This window comes from Dasypus novemcinctus, chromosome 21, assembly GCF_030445035.2.
Source record: "Dasypus novemcinctus isolate mDasNov1 chromosome 21, mDasNov1.1.hap2, whole genome shotgun sequence".
In the NCBI taxonomy this organism is placed as follows: domain Eukaryota; kingdom Metazoa; phylum Chordata; class Mammalia; order Cingulata; family Dasypodidae; genus Dasypus; species Dasypus novemcinctus.
In genome coordinates, this window is record NC_080693.1 from 62323878 (window position 1) to 62345143 (window position 21266).

General features: G+C 37.9%; 1 protein-coding gene across 6 annotated transcripts in view; it reads right to left on the reverse strand.

Annotated features, from left to right (window-relative positions):
* The window catches only part of BRCA1 (BRCA1 DNA repair associated), an 89293-nt gene that overhangs the window by 42022 nt on the left and 26005 nt on the right, over positions 1-21266 (reverse strand). For 2 of the 6 annotated variants that reach the window (XM_058284310.2, XM_058284311.2), the window contains exons 4-12: positions 19586-19663; positions 17615-17703; positions 16886-17025; positions 14441-14546; positions 13221-13266; positions 12013-12089; positions 7811-11176; positions 7308-7396; positions 1797-1968 (exon numbers count right to left, since the gene is read on the reverse strand). In XM_058284310.2, the coding sequence (XP_058140293.1) occupies positions 1797-1968; positions 7308-7396; positions 7811-11176; positions 12013-12089; positions 13221-13266; positions 14441-14546; positions 16886-17025; positions 17615-17703; positions 19586-19663 (4163 nt within the window). The remainder of the gene's footprint in view (positions 1-1796; positions 1969-7307; positions 7397-7810; positions 11177-12012; positions 12090-13220; positions 13267-14440; positions 14547-16885; positions 17026-17614; positions 17704-19585; positions 19664-21266) is intronic. The other 4 variants (XM_058284312.2, XM_058284313.1, XM_058284314.1 and 1 more) reach the window with 4 other exon arrangements.

Below are 21266 nucleotides of genomic sequence, written 5' to 3' on the forward strand. Positions count from 1 at the left end.
TTGATGCTTAAAACATTTCAGAAATGAAGTTACAAAGAAATATTTCATCTACAGATCTTCAGAAAAAATAAACACAAACACACACCAAACATGAGAAAGTAGATTTACACTGATATTCAAAGCCAGACAATCATTTTATATCTTGTACATTTAGAATTGAAAAGTCTAGCCAATTTTTAGACAGAAGATGGTAAGAGCACCCCAAAGAAGAGAATTGTGCTGGAATGGAAATTTAGGCTTCATTATATGGGAGATAAACTTAATGAATATATAGTTATAATGAAAGCATTTAAGGAAATACCTTTTTTTTTTTTTAAGGTACTTTGACCAGGGATTGAACCCAGGACCTCATGTAGAAAGCCAGCACTCAACTACTGAGCTCCACTGGCACCCCAGAGTTGTTTCTTGTTTGTCTGTTTTTCAGGAGGTCCCAGGGATTGAATCTGGGACCTTGTATGTGGGAAGCAGGTACTCAATCACTTTAGCTACATCACTTGCCTAAGGAAATACATGTTTGATTCCCTGCAATAGGAACAAACTTTCTAGCTTCTGGTGCATGAGCTACTGTTTCTCCCTGAACATTAAAATACTTCAAGGCCCACTCAGGGACCAAGGACACTATTCTTTTTTTTTTTTTTTTTTAAAGATTTATTTATTTATTTCTCTCCCCTTCCCCCCCACCCCAGCTGTCTGTTCTCTGTGTCTATTTGCTGCAGCTTCTTTGTCCGCTTCTGTTGTTGTCAGCAGCATGGGAATCTGTGTTTCATCTTGCTGTGTCAGCTTTCCGTGTGGGCGGCGCTATTCTTAGGCAGGCTGCACTTTCTTTCAGGCTGGGCGGCTCTCCTTACGGGGCGCACTCCTTGCATGTGGGGCTCCCTACGCAGGGTCACCCCTGCGTGGCAGGGCACTCTTTGTGCGCATCAGCACTGCGCATGGGCCAGCGCCACATGAGTCAAGGAGGCCCAGGGTTTGAACCACGGACCTCCCATGTGGTAGGCCCTAACCGTTGGGCCAAGTCTGCTGCCGAAGACACTATTCTTAATAACAGACTTGAGTTCCTAGAAAGATTCAAAGGAGAGAAACATGTGCAGCTCAATGGTTGAGCACCTGCTTCCCATGTGCAAGGTCCCAGGTTCAATTCCCAGTACCTCCTAAAAAAAAAAAAAGATTCAAAGGAAGGCCCTAAGGTTCCCAGAGGGACTGGGGAAGGAAGCAAAGGAGAAAGAACTTTATAAAGTCAGCTCTGTTCAGTCCACCTGCCTGGTTACTTCAACTGCCTCCTCTTGGTAGGTCCATCTGGCCTTGATGATAACTATAACACTGTTAAAAGCACCTGACTCTTGCCACACACCTGAACTTTCTATGGATCATACTGCAGTTCTTCAAGTATAAGCTGTCTCTTCCTATAAATCAGAAAGCACATTAAATAGGTCTTTGTGATATAACACCATTGTTATAAAGAACATGCCTCAGTGCTTTTTCATAAGCTTTTGAAATTATGGGGTTACTTCTGTATACTCCTATAAGTTCCCTATAGCATCTCCTCATTGTGGGTACTCAGTTACACAATGACACTGAATGACCGTCTTGGGTCCTTCCAAATGGCAATTAATTGTGGTAGGGACTAGAACCAACAATCTAAAATTACCCATGGAATGACTCAGTAAATATGTGCTAAGCAAAGATCATAAAATGTTGGAGCCAGGTCCTCACTTTTCAGAAGGAGATAAAGGATTAGGGAGGGGAAGAATTTTGCTTAAGATAGCAAGCAGAGTTTGAACAATATTACAAGTTACCCTTTCCTGACGTGATCTGTTCCGGATTCAGCAGGTCCTCAGGGGCACCAGAGCCTGCTATCAGGGAAGGGGAACAATTAGAAGGTTGGCTCCCGTGCTGCTCTAACACAGCCTCCAGTTCGGCCATTTCCTGCTGGAGCTTTATCAGGTTATCTTGTATGGTATCCCTCTGCTGCAAAAATAAGAAATGACAAAAGAAGGTTATACTCTTTGAGAAACTTGTCATAAAGTAAAAATATGTCTTAGCAATTAAGTTTAGGACAGGAGTTGAGATCACCCAGTATGGAATTATGAGTTCTGGCTGAACACCTTTTAATCCAACCATATTCATGCAATTAATACCCATGAAATTATTTCAGAATGACATTAGAGGGGGAAAAACAATCCCAAATGGTCTTGTTTTATTGTGATGTCCTTCTGAAGTTGGTTATTTTCTTTTAAAGCTATGAAGTAAAAAATTAAGTTACTTAAACATTTGTGATACTAAATTTAGTTTTATGAGACTCATAAGACATTTAGGTTGGTCCACATAAAATGTCTAATTTTTTAGCCTGATGAGATATTGAAAAAGCTGCTTTCCTATAGCATTTTAGAAAAATATAATTAGTAATCTTGCCTAGAGGCTCTAACTGACTTGTGAGGACTCTTCCCTCACTGGGATTCTGTGAACCCTTAATTTCTAACAGAAGGAGTAAAGAGTTAATTTACTACTTTATCTATTTGTTCATTTGACAACTATTTATTGATCATTTATCATGTACCAGGCACTGTACAGTGCTTGGGATATAGCCCTCAGGGTGCTGACATTCTAGATGGGAATAGGGTACCTAGAAAGTAGAGAGAAAGATCTGTTTAAGGAAAGATTCTAAGAAAGAGCCCTAAGAAAGTTTGTAAGGACATTTATTGTTTTTAAGTCAAGATAATGGGCTCTTCTTGCTTATGGAGTCCCTGATGTTTATTGCTCCATTACAAGAAAAAATTTTTGCTAAGTCTAAGGTTTTTGATAACCAAAGAATTTAGATAAGTAGCTTTCCAAAATGTTTATTTCTTCACTTTTAGAAAGAAAACTAATGATTGCCAGCAAAACTAGGGGGAAATACGTTTCATCCTCTGTCTCTTCTCCTGATCCTTGAAAATGACTTTGCCCCCTCCTAAAAACAAGTCATCTTTCTCCTGTTACACTGAATTCATAGTTTCAGGAGGTTTTTATAACCAGAAAATGTATTCCCAGTTTCACAAAGGTTTCCACTGCTACCCTAAGACTGCTCTGCTGCCAATTTCCACAGCAACGCCATTGCCACCTACGTGGTGCTTGCGGGTAGTTACATCACTGATCAAACCCTGGCCCCAGTAAACATGGACTAAAACTACACACAAATACCTGATCAATGCTTCAGAAGTTATAACAGCACTGTCACAACGCTCATACCTAACCTCTATGTGGCCATAAATTAGATGAGAAAATGAGAAAAAATAGTAATGGGAGAATTATAACTACATAGCTTTCCTTTGGGTTTTCCCAAAGGAATTATAACTCAAATTTTCCTGCAGGCTGTTGACCAACTATATTTGGGAGACCAAAACCAAATTGCTCGATTCTAATTTTGAAGTGTTTCTTGAATTACCCTACTCCTCTTTTCTATTCCCACTATGCTACTCTGATCTCTATTTTTTTTTTTTAGATTTTATTTATTTGATCCCCCAGTTGTCTGTTCTCTGTGTCTTTTTGCTGCATCTTGTTTCTTTGTCTGCTTCTGTTGTCGTCAACGGCAAGGGAAGTGTGGGCGGTGCCATTCCTGGGCAGGTTGCACTTTCTTTCGCGCTGGGCAGCTCTCCTTACGGGTGCACTCCTTGCACATGGGGCTCCCCTACACCGGGGTGCGTGGGGCGGCACTCCTTGCGCGCATCAGCACTGTGCATGGGCCAGCTCCACACGGGTCAAGGAGGCCCGGGGTTTGAATCGCGGACCTCCCATGTGGTAGACAGGAAGCCCTAACCACTGGGCCAAGTCCGTTTCCCTGATCTCTATTTTTAATATAGCTACATTGCTGCAAAAGTGCTCTAAAAGTCATGTTTATCTTGTTTCTTTCTTCCATTAGGACCTTAGTGGTACAACAATGCTCAGATACTAAGTTAATACTTTCTGAACACTATATAGTTATTAGTCATTATTACTTTTGGGATAAAGTCCAAATTCTTTAGCATATAGCATTCAAAAGGCTTTTTACACCTTGATCTTATCTGTTATTTATCCTCCAAAACCCTCATAGGCCCTGCTTTATAGCCACATGGGACAACTTTGTGCTACCTAAGCTTCTGTGCCTTTGCTTCAATTTCTGCCTCCCATCTCTTGGAAAAATTCTTCTTATCTTTCAAGGCCTAGCTTGAGTGTCACCTTCAGAAGTGTTCACCAATAATACATCTCCTATCAGGAACAGAGGATCCCTCACTGTCATTTATACTGTTAGCATGTTAGTATACTACTATTACTACAGGGGAACATGTGACCTTCTTGATAGGAGTAATCTTTCCTTAATCACTTTTCCATCCCTAATGCCTAGCACATAATAAGTCTTCAGTAAATGTTTAATGCAGAAATGAGTTAGTAAATGAATATAGTCCAAGTTTATCAGTCTTTGGTAAAAAAGATACTAATAACAAATTAGGAGTTTTCTATCTCCTATATATTTCTAAGTTCTGTATGAAGAGAGAAATCTCTAGGAATGATCCCACCTCAATTATTTTGTCTGTCCATGCTACTCCAGATTTAAGTTAGCCTGATATCTGACTTCAGTTCTGTTTTGGGTAGATGCTTAATTAAAAAAAAAAAGCTTTCCAAAAAAAACAAAAACAAAAACAAAACTCTTGAACGTATAGTCACATCTTTGGGAATAAAATAGGAACACAAAAAAACAAGGAGGTAGTTTATTCAATGTGAAATGTAATAGAGTATAGCTAAAGCAAATGGAATCTGAAACTGGAACCTAAAGCTTTAAAATATAAGGGATACAATTAGGAGAAAGGCATATTGACAGAGCCCCAAATCCAGTCGCAGAAAGAATCATAGGAATTATAAACAGAGAAAAGGACTCCTAGGTTTTTTAGTCAATTTAATCACCATGGCAACCCAGCAGAAGCAGAGAATACTGGTGACAACTCAGGTACAGAATGGGCAGTCATCTAAAAGGTTTCCTCCTGACTCCAATAGGCTTCATGCCTAGAGTCATTTGCTCTGTATAGAGAATGGGCAGTAGAAGACAAATACTTTCTATCTATAGTCTTCATCACAATGTCAGGTTTTAAAGATTTAAAAACAGGATACCACCCAGTGTTGGCAAAAGTACAGGAAAATGGGAACTAACAAACACCATCAGAACTGGAGGAGCATAAATTGGCTCAATCTTTCCAAAGAACAATTTAAGTATGTATCAAAGACCAAAAATTCCAGTTCTAGGAATTTATACTATGGAAATCATTATGGATGTGGGCAAATATTTAGCTATCAGGATGTCTACCACAGTGCTGTATATATAGTAGAAAACTGTGCCCCCTACTCTGAAACTCTCAGTATTCAGCAATAAGTAGAATAAATCATGGTATATCCAAAGGATAAAATATTACAGAGTAGTTAAAAATACAGTCCTTGAAGAAAAATGAATGACACAGTAAAAGACTAGGTATAAGTACATATAGTATTATTTGAATTTTTTTTAAAGATAAGGTATATATACCCACATCCATGGGAACATACAAGAAGAATGGCAGGATATACACCAGGAAGTTAACAGTAATTACTTCTGAATGACCTGTAAAACTGAATGCTTTTATAATTAATGTAAGCACATGGTATAAAATTTAAGGCACAAAAGAATATTCAGAGAAAAGTAGGGCTTCTTTCTTCACCTTCTCTTAGCCATTTAGTTCCCCACCTGGAGGCAACTACTATTATCTGCCTTTTGTGTATTCTTCCAGAGATATTGTCAATACAAAAACATACACATATGTATTTTCCCATCACCACCATAGTGATATACGATATCCATTACTCTGCATCTTGCTTTTTCCACTTAATGCCATACCTTGGAAATCATTCCATTTCAGTACATAGAGACTAGCCTCAATCTTTTAAATGAGAGCACAATATTCCACTGTATGGATATGCTAAAAAATTTTTGAGCCATTTCCTCTGAATTATTTTTGTTCATATTTTCTAAGTTTTCTATGATGCAAATGTATAACTTTAGAAGAGTGTCAGGGTTTTCTCAGTTTCATCTAATCTGGCCCTGCGGGAAGTTCAGAAAAAAATGCCATTCCCTTTCTAGTAGTAAAACGTGTATTTAAGGTTTAGGTGAGAAAAAGAAGCCATAGTAGGATGATCCTAGGGGGTCTAGGTATCTCCATTTTACATTACTGCTCAGAGAAAGTAAGCAAATTGTCTAGGATCACACAGCCAGGTACAGAACCCCTCACAAATATTATTACCAGCAATCACCATGTGCCTACACTGTGTAGGATCTTGTGGCTAGGAATACAAAGATAATGATGAGATAGCACAAGAGTCTGATAATCTAGGGCAGGGTTCTTAATCAGGTATCCATGGAGTTTTCAGGGGGTCTGTGAGCTTGAATTGAAAATTCAAAAAAACCCACTGAATTAGTGCAGGGGTGATATATTTATTAAATAATATATAGTATAGTGTGGACTTAGTATGATTTTTATTTTGATGTAGCATGTTTTGAGTGTAATAGATAATTGCCTGCCAAAAGGTTGGTAAGGATGGTGGAGATGGTTTTATGACACCATGGGAAAACTCGAATTTCTAAATGTTTGCTGAAAATGACCATTTGAACAGATGTTGAACTGTGTTGGGTTATCAGATATTGAAATTATGGGAAAGCTGTAAAATGTAATTTTGAATAGTCCTAAAATTTAATTTAAAGACATGCTAATGTTGAGTATCATAAAACTATGTACTACTACATTCGAGAAGGGGATCCGTGGTTTTTACCTGACTGGCAAAGGGATCTGTGGAACAAAAAAGGTTAAGAACCCTTGATCTAGTGGGAGAAAAATATGTGAAAAACTAAGTTTAGATGAATCCCAACTTGTGAATATGAGAATTTGGAAAATTTTGAAATCATTGCTATAAAATAAAAATTAGGAAATGGAGCCAGGTTCTGTGAGGAAGATATTAAACATTGTGGTGAAGAAGGCTTTTTCTAGCCTTGGGTACTGAAACATTCACATGTACTAATGTAGATAAGATAAAGCTGTCAATCTCTTCATAAGTAATCAAATCATTGGCCTTGACAACTTGGTACAGGAAGTAAAATTGTGTACTTTATCTTTTAAAGGAAAAAGATGACTTACAGTCACTAAAGAACAAACAGCTAATAGATTTAAAAAGAAAAGAAAGAAAAATCACATAACAGCTAACAGATAGTTAGACTCTAATAGGGAGAGAACCCTGTGGGCTCTCATCACCCACCCATATCCATACATGCTTTTTACCTGAGTTGTTAAGATATCACTCTGAGAGGACAGTTCTGAACAGTCTTCAGAGAGGCTTGATTCATTTTCATACCCTGATGCTGCTTCACCTTTAATGATAATGAAAATAGGTTCAGATGTAAAAACAGACAGCAAACAATTCAACTTTGTATATCTCTTTCTGCCCACTGGCAGGCTAGATTTCATTTTCACATCACCCAAAATGATTATACTCCTCACTTTGGGAAACCCAGATTTCCTCTTGGAAATCAAAACAATGAAAACCAGAAGCAAGCCCATCAACAATTAGAGCATTAAATCTCTTTCAAACAGAGACCTTCAAGCTGGGTGAAGGACTTTTGGCTTTTAAAGAAAACCATCTTTGATGGAACATGTTTAAAACTTAAAAAGCAGTTATTCTAAGTGTACTTGGAAACTCATAAAATGTGCTCCCCAAAAGGCACAAACATTTAGCTCATTTATATAAAATAGACCGGGCAAACACAAAAACCTGGTTCCAATACCTAAGTTTGAATCCACACTCTGGTCTTCCTGGTAATTATCCTCTTCCAGGCTAGTTTCCCTTTCGTGATCATCTGCAATCAATTCGTCCTTGTCACTCAAAACAACTTCCTCGTTTTCAAACTGATGCCTCACTTGTTTGGAAGGAGGATCAAACATCAAGAAAGGATCCTGGGTGTTTGTATTTGCAGTCAAGTCTTCCAAAGCACTGCACTGTGAAGAAAACAAGCTACTAGAACATCTCGCTTCCTCACTAAGGGGATGTTCCTGGGATGCCTTCAGCAATGATACCTGATTACTGCAGTCATTCATGCTATTCTTCAATACTAGGTTCTCTTCTGTTATCTTAGACAGACACTCCATGGAAACAGCACTACGTTGAGAAGGTATATTAGTTACTTTACCAAATAATAAGTGTTGGAAGCAGGGAAGCTCTTCATCCTCACTAGATACGTCCTCTTCTGAGGAGTCTAATTTCCTGGGCTTTCTTTGGTGACCCTGAGCAAAACTTGTATGGACTAAAGGGCTAGGGCTCCTTCTGAACTCTCTTTTCTGGACAGTTTTGCTAAAAATAGCAGATCTTTCCTTAATGTCACTTTCAGCAAAGCAGTTATTTTCCTTTATTTCATCATCATCTAACAAGTCATCAGGTGTCTCAGAACAAATCTGGGAAGCACAACTATTTCCCATAGGTAGTTGTAGGTTATCTGAAATTAGACATGGAGAGAAGTCTATATCAACAGCCCGAATTGCTTCTTCATTTTCTCCTTGACTTTTTATTTCAGGATATTTACAATTGGTTATAGGAAGACTTTGCTTATAGACTTCAGGTTGCATAAGACCTAATCTGAGCATAGCATTTAATTTAGGTGCTCTGTTTCTACCTACTTCTGCTTGAATGTTCTCATCACTGGACCCTACTTCATTAATACTGCTTGAGCTGGCTTCTTTAAAAGTGTTTTCTCTAATGTTACTGTGGCTAATTGTGCTTACTGTACTTTGAATGATGTTCTCATTTACCATTGTTCTTTCAAGTGACACTGTAAGTTCCTCAAACTTTTCCTCTGACAGGTTTTCCTTACATTTAGTTTTAACAGATGACTTCATGTGAGAAAGTGATGGCATTTGATCTGGGTTTTGTGAAATTTCATGTTCATTTGAATTAATGAGTTCAGATTCATTGCCTCTGGCCTGAGAGGACTGACAAAGCCTAGAGACTCCTTGAATGCTACCTTTGGCATAATCACCTGGCTTATCTTTCTGACAAACTATAGGAAAGCCTGCAGTTGTGTGAATTACCTGCACATGTTTGATTTTAGACTCTTTCTTCCCCTGATTTTCTTCTTTATGTCTACATTCAAAGGTGACTTTTGGACTTTGTTTCCCTAAGAACCTGGAGTGGGCACAGACTGTTGCACATTCATTTTCTGGATTCGAAAACAGAGCAAATGACTGGCGCTTTGAAATCTTGAATGTATTCTGTAAATACTGAGTATCAAGTTCACTCTCTTCTATTTCTACATTTGTCCCCTGAGTGTGGTTAACTTCATGTCTCAATGGATCCTTAAAATCTTCAGTGTCATTTCTAGTGTCTTTAGAACAACCATGGGAAAGTTCAGTGGCATTTCTAATTGCTACATACTGACTCACATGTTGATTTAGTGCTGTTTTTGCCTTCCCCAGGGTGTCAGCTTCCAGTAATGAGATACTGTCTTGAGTGCCATAATCAGTATCAGGTACCACTGAAATACCGGTACTCTCTGCAGATCTTTCAGTTTGCAAACACTTTTCTCCACTTACCACCAGATCTTCAGGGTCCCTGGTACTATCAGACACTTGAATTGTTTCTAGGTTCTCTGCTACTTCTCCTTGCAGGCTAGAATTAAATTTTTGAAGTTTATCAGAACTTGAACATTTAGGAAGAAAATCAGTTACATTTTTAAGTTCTAGGAAAGCATCACTGGCATGTCTTTCACTTATTTGTTCATTTGGCTTATTGTTCTTTTTGGCTCCAGTTGTGGTTTCTTTTTCTTTCGTGAGTTGAAGCATTCTGTTGTGTCTGATTGGCTTTTGGTTAGAATTTATTTTCTCTATCTCTTCAATGCTAGAACAACTATCAATTTGTAGTTCAGTATGATTAGGTGGGCTTGGATTTCTACTGCCGACTAGTTCAAGTGCATGAATATGCCTGGTAGAGGACATCCTCTTCGGCCTATTCTTCTTAGATGCTTTTGAATTAATATTTAATTCTAGTTCCATATTGCTTATACTGCTGCTTATAGGTTCGCCTTTAGTTCTGAAAGCAGATTCTTTTCCCAATGATTCTGTCGGATTAGCATTTTTCTCTTTCTGAACACAATCACCTTTTGTTTCATTCTCATGACCACTATTAGCAATATTCATCACTGGATCATTCTGCTCCATTTGGTCAGTTCCCTGATTTATCTTTTCAGGTGTCTTCTGAACAACTGTCAAATCTACTTTCTTGATAAAATCCTCAGGACGAAGGCCTGATGCAGTTCTCCTTTTACGCTTTATTTTATTTGTGAGGGAATGCTCTTGTGTTATCTTGGGCTCTGCAGCAATAGCTCCTATAAAAAGGTCTTCGGTTATGTGGCTCAAGTTAGGGAGGCTTGCCTTCCTATGATAGGTTTTCCCAAATATTTTATCTTTGATGTTACTCTCTGCTGGTTTCAATTGGACTCTTTCACTTGCAAATTGTAAAGTATCATGAGGATTAATGGCCATTAAGTCTATCTTCTCTGAAAAACTAGAATATTCATCTACTTCTTTTGAAACTTTCAATGCACCAGCTACTTCTGCATTTAATTCAGACCCCCTATCGTGTGAGTCATCAGAAGTTAATATGTCATCACCTCTGGAAAACCACTCGTTAACTTTCTGAATGCTACTATTCAGCATTATCCAAGGAATATCTTGGGTATCTCTATGACTCTCAGAGCATGGAGGTTTCTGCTTATTCAGTTCTTTTCGCCCATACAGGGGATCAGCATCCACATCTACCTTTTTCTCTATGCTGGGAGTCTGCCTATCATTACATGTTTCCTTACTTTCAGCCCATCTGCTCTGTTGGCGCCTTGCTAAGCCAGGCTGTTTGCTTTTATTACAGAATTCAGCCTTTTCTACATTCATTCTGTCTTTAGTGAGTAATAAACTGCTGTTCTCATGCTGTAATAAGTTGGCATGAGTATTTGTGCCACAGGGTTCCACATGCAAGTTTGAAACAGAAATACCCTGATACTTTTCTGGATGCCTCTCAGTTGCATGCTTCTCAATGGTGTTCAAATCTTTATTACTGGATTGATGATGTTCAATGTTTGTTAAGTCCTCAGAAAACTCACAAGCAGCTGAAAATATACGAAAATAATAAAGTGCTTAAAAACTGAATTATCATTCTTAACATATGTTAAATATACATATTTAACATAACTTGGGGGAATTAAAATCAAGCAACTGGTTATTTTTAGAGAAATTAACTTCATAAATTACCAACTATACTGAAGACATAGTTTATACTTTTTCATCTAATTTCTATTTTAGATTCTTACTAGTTCCATTCAAGATAATTAAAATTTTAATTTCAGAATATTCCCTATTCATAAGCCACACCTCCTATTTCCCTAAACTCTGAGTGAATTAATAACAGACTGTTTGGTTATCTGATACACAGTGGTCTGTTCTATCTTTAGACTCATACTCCCTACATTTAAAAACTTATAGGCTGTTTGATGTTATTTTTCTGTTTTTATGGGTATATGTTCATTGTAGAAAATATAGAAAACTATAAAACAAAAATTATAATCTCTCAACTTTTCATTGCCAGAGATAATACAGTACATTTTCTCATAAAAATTTTTATAAAGAAACAGTATTAGTAACTTTAAAACAAAACAAAACAAAACTAATAGGCAAAAGATAGAGTTCAAATACATCAATTAAAAGTAAAGGGAAACAACAATAACAAAGTAAAGGGCAACACCAGTTGCACAGGGTACTAGTATAATCACATCAGTCTAGTACCACTGAAATATTTTAGGCTGCACCATGACATGAAAAAGAATAATATCCTAACTTTGCCAAGTGATGTTGTGAATTATAAATGTCCCAAATGGTCTTCAGAAATTACAACATTGAATCTACCCACTCTCTCTGTGCCTGCCAAGTTGGAAGGACTTGCCATTACCCTTTTTTGCAGGATCCAAACTGGTTTCAGCCCTGGCTCCTTCAGAGGTAAGCTGCAACAATTCTTGGTCTCCCACACTATAGGGAAAAGAAAGAAGCCCTAATGAGGATGGGTAGTTATATCCTTACAGGACTGTCAAATGAACAAAATCAAATATTTTAGCTCCTCCAGGAAGGGTTGAAGTAAACCAACTAATCTGATTTGCTTTTTAAAATCTGCTCTTTCGTTTAATAACTTCTAATCAAGACGGACTGTTCAAAGACTAAAGATAAATAATCACAAATCTCAGAGCAGTTGTGCAAAAAAACATTGCTTTATGGCTATGCAAATGAGAGCCAAAATTTAAATGAAAGCCAAAACAGAGATTAAAAAAAAAAAAAATCCTAAAAGCATACCTTAGTGAGAAGGCAAGAGCAAAGACAAATAAACAAAGGGAGAGCAGGAGGAAATAAGGCCTGTGAGAATGAGAATAAGTCATGCAGCTATCCCAAGAGAATGTAAAGATGACTACCTTGCTACACTGCCATCTCTGCCTCTTTTCAGGTTAAAAAAACTCCTCCCAATTATGAGATTAGCCAACAAAAAATGGTTGGCAATGACACCATCATAGTTTAGACAAGCTATCACAGATCTTGGTGGCAAACAATAATTCCTATAGAAATAGGAATAGGTAGAACTAAGGAGCAGAAGACAGAAAGAATTAAAATTAGAGAACTTTAACATTTTCATCAGACGTAATTACTGCTGTGTTAATACTACTGTATATGAGGAAAGAAGCTAGAGAACAATCATCTGCTGAAAGCAAGTCTGTGCAAAGTTCTGTTATCTTAAATTCCTTTGGAGGGGAGTAGATGTAGCTCAAATGGTTGAGTGCCTACTTCCCATGTGCAAGGTCCCAGGTTGGATCCCCAGTACCTCCTAAAAACAACAACAGAAAACAAACAAAAGAGTCAACTCTCATTGGGGAGTGGATGTGGCTCAGTGGTTGAAAATTAAAAAAAAAAAAAAAGAAATTCCTTTGGACATTACTAATAAAGCAAATCAACAAAAAGATAATTTTTCAGTTATAAAATGAGGGAATTACACTACATGATCTCTAAGGTTTCTTATAGCACATTAGATGATTCTAATCTAGAGAAATACCAATCCTTAATATTAACTTCATATGAAAATAACAGCTTCATAGACAAAGGCTCTCTTTGACTCACCTGCAATAACTTGCCTTGTTAACTGTATCTTCAGAAGAATCAGATCCTGAAAAATAACCCCAAATATTCCCCAACAAAGTAAAGGTTAAACTCAAAAAATGTACTCGTAAAACAGAACTCATTCATTCAAGAAATATTTACTTAACAACTACTATGTGGCCAGTACAAGACAGATATGTCAACCAATACAGAGAGGTGATTAAAAGCACAGGTTCTGAAGCCAGATTTGCTGGATTTGAATCTTGGCTCTGCTACTAACTAGCTTTCTTACATTGGCAAGATTTCTTAAACCTCCCAAAGCCTCAATTTCCTCATCTGTAAAATGAGTATAATAATAGTTAACAGAGGTTTGTCATGCACTACATTGAATTATACAAGTAAAACACAACTGTACCTGAAAGTTCTCCTAAATGTTAGCGATTATAATTACTTCGATCATTTTTATGACATACACTTGCTGTCCAGTAACTTATTCTTTTTACATATTTTTGAAATATCCAAAAGTAGCAATTTTATTCATATCTTCTAGTCATTATTTCAGAAAGCATTATATTTCCAGCCTATTCTTAATTCTATAAGCCTCTAATCCCAGAGAGCTATTTTTGCCTTGGTTCCACAGATTATTAGAGCTGGAAGTGACCTTTGAGGTCATGGATGTTTCTTATTTTATTTTATTTTTGAATATATGACTTGCACTCTTAAGGAGGAAGAAAGACATGCAGGTAATTTCAATAAAATCCATTAAGTGCTACATGAAACATAAGGTGGTACTTGGAAGCCCAAAGGAGGGCCACCCTTCCTAATTACAAATATATTCTAAAAGATAAGGCAATTAGAGAGACCTTTTTGAATGCTGAGCTCAGCTCTTCTAAAAAGGCTTTCTAATCTAGTATAATTTATCTCTGATCCCTCCAAATGCTGTAACAACCTATCATGTTCTTTCTTATCACTCCTCTCCATCTTTTCAAAGTATATTTACAGGCTTATAATCAGACATCCTCTCTTTTGCTCTCTTTATAAAGTAAGGTTCTTCAAGGTGGGAACATGCATTTTTCAGATTATTTAAAATACACCATAGAGCTAGTAAAATTATTTTATTGTCCGTTCTCAAAGCTTCCTGCCACATGTATAAATTATGACCAAGGTTTTTGGTAAAACCGTAAGATAAGAAATCCAGCAACTATTATTCTAAACTTAAAAAATATGAATGAGTTCCTTACCCAATTCAATGTAGACAGATTTACTTTGAAGTTGTGTTTGCTGCTTTGTCCTCAGAGATCTCACAATTCCAAGGTTAGAGAGCTGGGCACTAAGACTTGTTTCCTGCTAAGCAGTAGAGTAAAGAATGGTCAACTGACTGTTGGCCAGTTCTGTGCTTTTTCACCTGAAGAGAACTTTAAGGCCATTGAGAGAAAAATCAACCAGGATCAATTAACTAAAATTTATATGACACCTGAGAAAAATGCCTGGCCAATTATATACCAAATGCTTGTATTATGTGTGATTTGGATAGTCGGTCCTTTCACTGTTGTTTTCAATTTTCCTAAATTTTATGTATTATTTGTGTAATTTTTTGAAGTATAAGAGAAGCCTAATTTGAAGCTAATACTTTATATTATAGAAAAGGAATGAAATGTATTTAGCACACATTTCCAATTACAGGGTTGGCAACTAAGATAAAATAAACTTTTAATAAAGGATAAATGGAGACAATAAAAATCCTGCATTCCTAAGAACATTTAGTAAGGGAAAGATTATTTAAAATCCCAGCATTACTTTGATAAAGGTTTCCCTCTTTTTAGCCCTTCTGCAGCCAATGAAAAAAATGAATGCTGGTATCATGAGAGTTATTAAGATCTCCATTATTCATTTACATTCAAGTAACAATAGAACAAATCATTGTATTCTCTTTGACAATTATACCTTTTAAGGTGAAGTAATTTTCAAATGTTAAAAACTGATTTTGGGCTCTCTCTGCCTAGAGGAGCCCTTATCAAATCTTGGCGTATATTTCCATCTTTCCCATTTCTCAGCAACCTCTGTTCTTTTCCCCCATTTCCCAATAAAATCTTTTTACTGGCCTAACTAAACTGGCATGTTCTTAAATTCTTTTGTGCAACATGGCCAAGAACCTAGAAGAATCCAATACATCCCTGCCTTCCTTTGGTGAGCCATTGCCAGGACATAGAAAGGTGAGTGGTGCTGCCCCACCCCCACCAGAGATTAACACATTACAGAACAAGATATTAGTCATGCAGGGATTTCAGCCAGTTCCAACCAGTGTCGGAACCATCTTTCCTCAACCTCAATAGAATAGCCAGAGTTTATGCACTGTCAGGCAGAGACTATTGCCCTAACCAGCAGGAAGTAACTACAGAAGAATGACCACTGCCCTTCAGCACCCCCTTAAGAATAAGGGGATGAACTCTAAGGCAGGCGTTGAGGCAGGTTAGCCAGGGAAACAAGGAGAAGACAGTCACAACATGGCCCACAGACAGACAACATGGCTGCAAGACCTTGCTGAGACCTTGAATTTAACCTTGAAGTTCCAGTTTCTCTTTCTAGGACCTCCCCTTGGCCCTGGATATTCCAAAGAGGCCTCATCATTGGCCCCCACCATTAGTGGGGTAACCAATAACAGCTGTGGCCCCTCCCCCCAGCATTAGCAAGGGGGAGGAACAATTAATAGTTTAAAAGGTAACCACAAAAGGCAGAGCTCCACTCTCTCTGTTAAAAGGAGCCCACATCAAATCTCAGTGTGCATTTCTATCTTTCCCATTTCCCAATAAATTCTTTTTATTGGACTAACTAAACAAACAAACAAAAAAACTGATTTTGTTTTCAGGAAATAAAAGAAACTTCCTCATGCTTGGAGAATTGCCATTAAGACAGTTATTTTAAAAAACTAGGGAAGCAGATGTGGCTCAATCAATTGGGCTCCTGCCTACCATATAGGAGGTCCAAGGTTTGATGCCCAGGGCTTTCTGGTGAAGGCAAGCTGGCCTGTGAGGTGAGCTGGCCCACATAGAGTGCTGGCCTGTGCAGAGTGCTACCCCACACAGGAGTGCTGGCCCATGTGGAAAACTAGCACAGCAAGGTGACGTAACAAAAAGAGACACAAAGGAGAGATAAGAGATGCAGCAGATCAGGGAGCTGAGGTGGCGCAAGAGAATGATCGCCTCTCTCCCACTCCAGAAGGACCCAGGATCGGTTCCTGGAGCTGCCTAATGAGAATACAAGCAGACACAAAAGAACACACAGCAAATGGACACAGAGAGCAGACAATGGAGGGAGGGGGGAGAAGTTAAAAAAAAATGGGGGAACAGAAGAGACATGTGTCGGGAAATTACAAAAACAAAAAAACAAAAAACAAAAAACTAGCAGTTTAAAAACACTAGTGACTTTGTGGCTGTTTTAGACAAACATCACAGGAGATAAAGCACCAAAGCAGGGGAAAGGCATGTGAGGTCTCTCTTGACTATGGCAGGTACAATGACCTTCCAAGAACTCCTCTAACTCCTACTGATTTGAATACTTGTTTGACCACATAATTTACCATCTCACCTTTACTGACTTTTTGTTAAAATCCCTGAGCATCTAGTATTTTCACTAATTCACAAAGCTCAATAAAGAGGTGTTATCAGAATAAATGAAAGTGGATTTACCAAGGAAGGATTTTCAGGTTCACTTTGTCGAAGTCTTTTGGCTCGGTTTCGGTAGCCCATGCTTTGGATGATAGAAACTTCCTCCTTCAGCAGCTCAGGAGAGTTATTTTCCTTTTTTGAAAAGTTGTAATTGTTTGCAACTGTTGAATTACAAGGCAAAACATTATTTTGTAGTTAGAAAAAAACCATCAATTATAATCAAAGAAATCCTGTGTATCTGTGTTAAGACAATACATTAAGGCTACTGAAATTTTTTTCTTTAAATCAACTTTGGAAATTCTACTCCTAGGAAACAAACCAAAAAACAGATCATTGAAGTTATTTCTACTCCTTTTTTTCTATTTCAATATTAACAAATTTGCCTACTAATAACATATTGATGTTATTTCTAAAGTATTAATATTAATACCATTAATTTCAAACACCAATGATGTAAGATGCACCGTTGTTTTCTGTACCATGAAGAAAGAAAACACACTAAATTTAATAACGACACTTCATGTTCAAATGTTCCCAGTTTTGGAGATGTGAAAATGTGAAAACTGTGCATCTTAGAAACAATAAGGAGACCAGTGGCAGTGATTTAAAACATAGATAACAAGTACAGAGTTAAAACTAACCTAGATCAAAAGGTTCTATCACCTAGTCATAGAAAATAATTACGCAAACTTCTTGAGTTTTAATGGATAGCCACTTGAGTATGAGCCTCTGAGTCTTTGCAACACTTACACTGCAATCCTGTGTCAAGTTCAAAAGCATGAATGATTTTCAATAGCTCTTCAACCAGTTGACTAAATCTTGTACTTTCTTGTAGGCTTCTGAAATTAAATTTTTAAGAGATACATTTAAGAGCAAGTTAACTTTCTAAGGACACTGAAATAAGGAAAGACATGTAAAAATGTAATAATAGTAGAAGAGCTAGATCCAAAGAACAGAGCTATTAGTGACATTACACTGTAGTCAAAACATCACTGACAGAGCCAGTGTAGCTCAAGTAGTTGAGTGCCAGCATACCACATACAAGGTCCTGAGTTCAAGCCCCAGTCCCAGTACCTTAAAAAAATAATCACTGACATCAAAATAAACTGTATGGCAGTATTGACTGTACAATTCCCTCTGCCCCCACTTGCAGCTTGCTTGCTGTCTGCTGTGTCCATTCGCTGTGCATTTTTCTTTGTCTGCTTGTCTCCCTTTGTTGCGTCATCTTGTTGCACAAGCTCTCCGTGGGTGTGGGTCATCACCTCTCTGCGGGTGCCAGCCAGCCTGCCTTCACAAGGAGGCCCTGGGATGTGAACCTGGAGCCTCCCGTGTGGTAGATGGGAGCCCAATCAGTAGAGCCACAGCCACTTCCCTTGACTGTACAGCTTTTTGTCATTCACTTAATTCTATCAAAAGCCTAAAACTACCTGAAATAATAGTACCCTGAATCCATGGTAGATAAAAATCTACTATATAAATATGGAGATGCATGGGAAAAATACAATTAATGTAACATATGGACTATAGTTAACAACCATTTTGTAATATTCTTGCATCAATGCCAAAGATGTACTATGTTAATAATAGGGAGGTATGGAAAAAATACATCAAATGTACGCTATAGACCACAGTTAGTGGTAATAGCCTGATGATAATGGTCTCTCATAATATGTAACAAATTTTCCACAACAATGTAATGTGTTGGTGGAGGGGTGTTGTATGGGAATTCTGCACATTGTTTATGATTGTTTTGTAAGTTCACAACTTCTCTAATTAAAAAACATATAAACTGGGAGCAGTGTTAAGTGTTGCACAGCACAAGAGACTGATATTCAAGTGGCTATCCATTAAAACCCAAGAAATTTGCATATATATACACACACACCACTTACATTTTTTTTTTAATTAGAGAAGTTGTGAGCTTACAAAACAATCAGGCAGGGAGCAGAGGTGACTCAAGCAATTAGGTGCCTCTCTCCCTCATGGGAGGTTCCAGGTTCAATTCCTTGTGCCTCCTAAATAAAAGGAGACAAGCACACGACAAACAGACATAACAGCAAATGCCAACAACGAGGATGTGGGGAGAAATAAAATAAATCTTAAAAACAAAACAAAAATCATGCATAATGTGCAGAATTCCCGTACATCACCCCTCCACCAAAACCTTACATTGTTGTGGAACATTTGTTACAGATTATGAAAGGACATGAATGGGGGAGATGTGGCTCAAGCAGTTGAGCGACTGCCTCCCACATGGGTTCAGTTCCCAGTGCCTCCTAAGAAGACAAGCAGACAATGAGCAAACAGACGAGGGAGCCATTGGGGTGGAAGGAGAACATGATCAGACTGTTACCACTATGATCCATAGAGTATACTTGGTATATATTTTTCATACATCCCCTATTATTAATACTATTTATCAGTATTATACATTTTTTATACTTCATAAGAGAATACTCTCATCTTTGTACTGCTAACATAGTTCACTGTGTTATACAGTCCCATGCCTCATACACTCTATTCAAAGTGTACACTCAGTGGCTTTCATCTTCATCACAGAGTTCTGCAGTCATCGCCCCAGTAAATTTTTGTGCTAATCATACTTTTATATATTTTCCTCCTGATGTATGGTTGATAGAACACCAGCTATGTTATTAAAGAATTTCTACTTTTTCCTGCATTTGTTGCTTCCAAATTCTCATCACTACCCAAATTATATACCTTTTGGTTATATCATTCTTACACAAAGGACACTGTGAAGGCCCTTTCTTCTGGTTGAGAAGTTTCAGCATACAAAATCTGTAAATTATAAAGAAAAGAACATTTCACGTTACTTTCTTTTGTAGAGAGACTACTCAAAAGGAAAATAGTCATGAAAAGATAATTTCGCAACTGCCCTTAAGAGCCATTTTAAAGGTAAGCAGGTGTATTAGAACCAATGACTTTTTCTAATTGTTTCTAGATGCTGCATAAGCAAAAAACTACACTATATAAGCAATAATCTATGAAAACTGAACTTACATGCATATAGCTTACTGTTTTACTTAATTAAAACTTATTAAAAAGTAATATCACATATTTAATGATATATTCATAATTGTTTAATGCTGCATAATCAGACATAAATGGTAAGTGATTCATATAAAATGATAATAATTAGTTTAGAAGTTCAGCAACCCACTACAAAGCTATAGTAATCAAGACAGTACAGGGAAGCAGATATAGCTCAACAGACAGAGCATCCGCCTACCATATAGGAGATCCAGGGGTCTTCATGGCCCGTATGGTGAGCTGGCCCACGCGCAGCACTGATGCACGCAAGGAGTGCCGTGCCATGCAGGGGTGTCCTCCAAGTAGTGGAGCCCCATGTGTAAGGAGTGTGCCCCACAAAGAGAGCCACCCCATGTGACAAAAGTGCAGCCTGACCAGGAGTGGCGCCGCACACACAGAGAGCTGACACAGCAAGATGATGCAACAAAAAGAGACACAGATTCCCAGTGCTGCCAAGAAAGCAAGTGGACACAGAAGAACACACAGCAAATGGAAACAAGGGAGCAGACAAAGGGGGGTGGGGGGGGGGGGAAGGGGAAGAGAAATAAAATAAATCTTAAAAAAAAAAAAAAAAAAAAAGAGGGACATGGAGTTTGGCCCAGTGGTTAGGGCATCCGTCTACCACATGGGAGGTCCGCGGTTCAAACCCCGGGCCTCCTTGATCCGTGTGGAGCTGGCCCATGCGCGCAAGGAGTGCCCTGCCACACAGGGGTGCCCCCTGTGTAGGGGAGCCCCACGCGCAAGGAGTGCACCTCCGTAAGGAGAGCCGCCCAGCCTCAAAAGAGGATGGAGCCTGCCCAGGAATGGCGCCGCCCACACTTTCCGTGCCCCGCTGACGACAACAGAAGTGGACAAAGAAACAAGACGCAGCAAAAAGACACAGAAAACAGACAACCCGGGGAGGGGAATTAAATAAAAATAAATCTTAAAAAAAAAAAGACAGTATGGTACTGGCATAAGGATAAACATATAGATCAATAGACTAGATGTAAGAGTCCAGAAATAAACCCAACATCTGGTCTATTAAGATGCCAAGATAAATGAGAAAAGAATAGTCTTTTCAAGGAAATGGTACTGGGACAAATGGAGATGCACATGCAAAAGAATGGATTAGACTCCTACCTCACACTGTACACAAAAATTAACTCAAAATATATCATAGAATTAAATGTAAGATCCAAAACTATAGATCTTTGTGGCCTTGGGTTAGGCAGTAGTTTCTTAAATATAATCACCAAAAGTAAATTGGACTGCATTAGAAACTACAACTTTAGTGAGGCAAATAATACTCTAAAGAAAGTGAAAAGACAATCCACAGAATGGAAGAAAACATTTGTAAATCATACCTCAT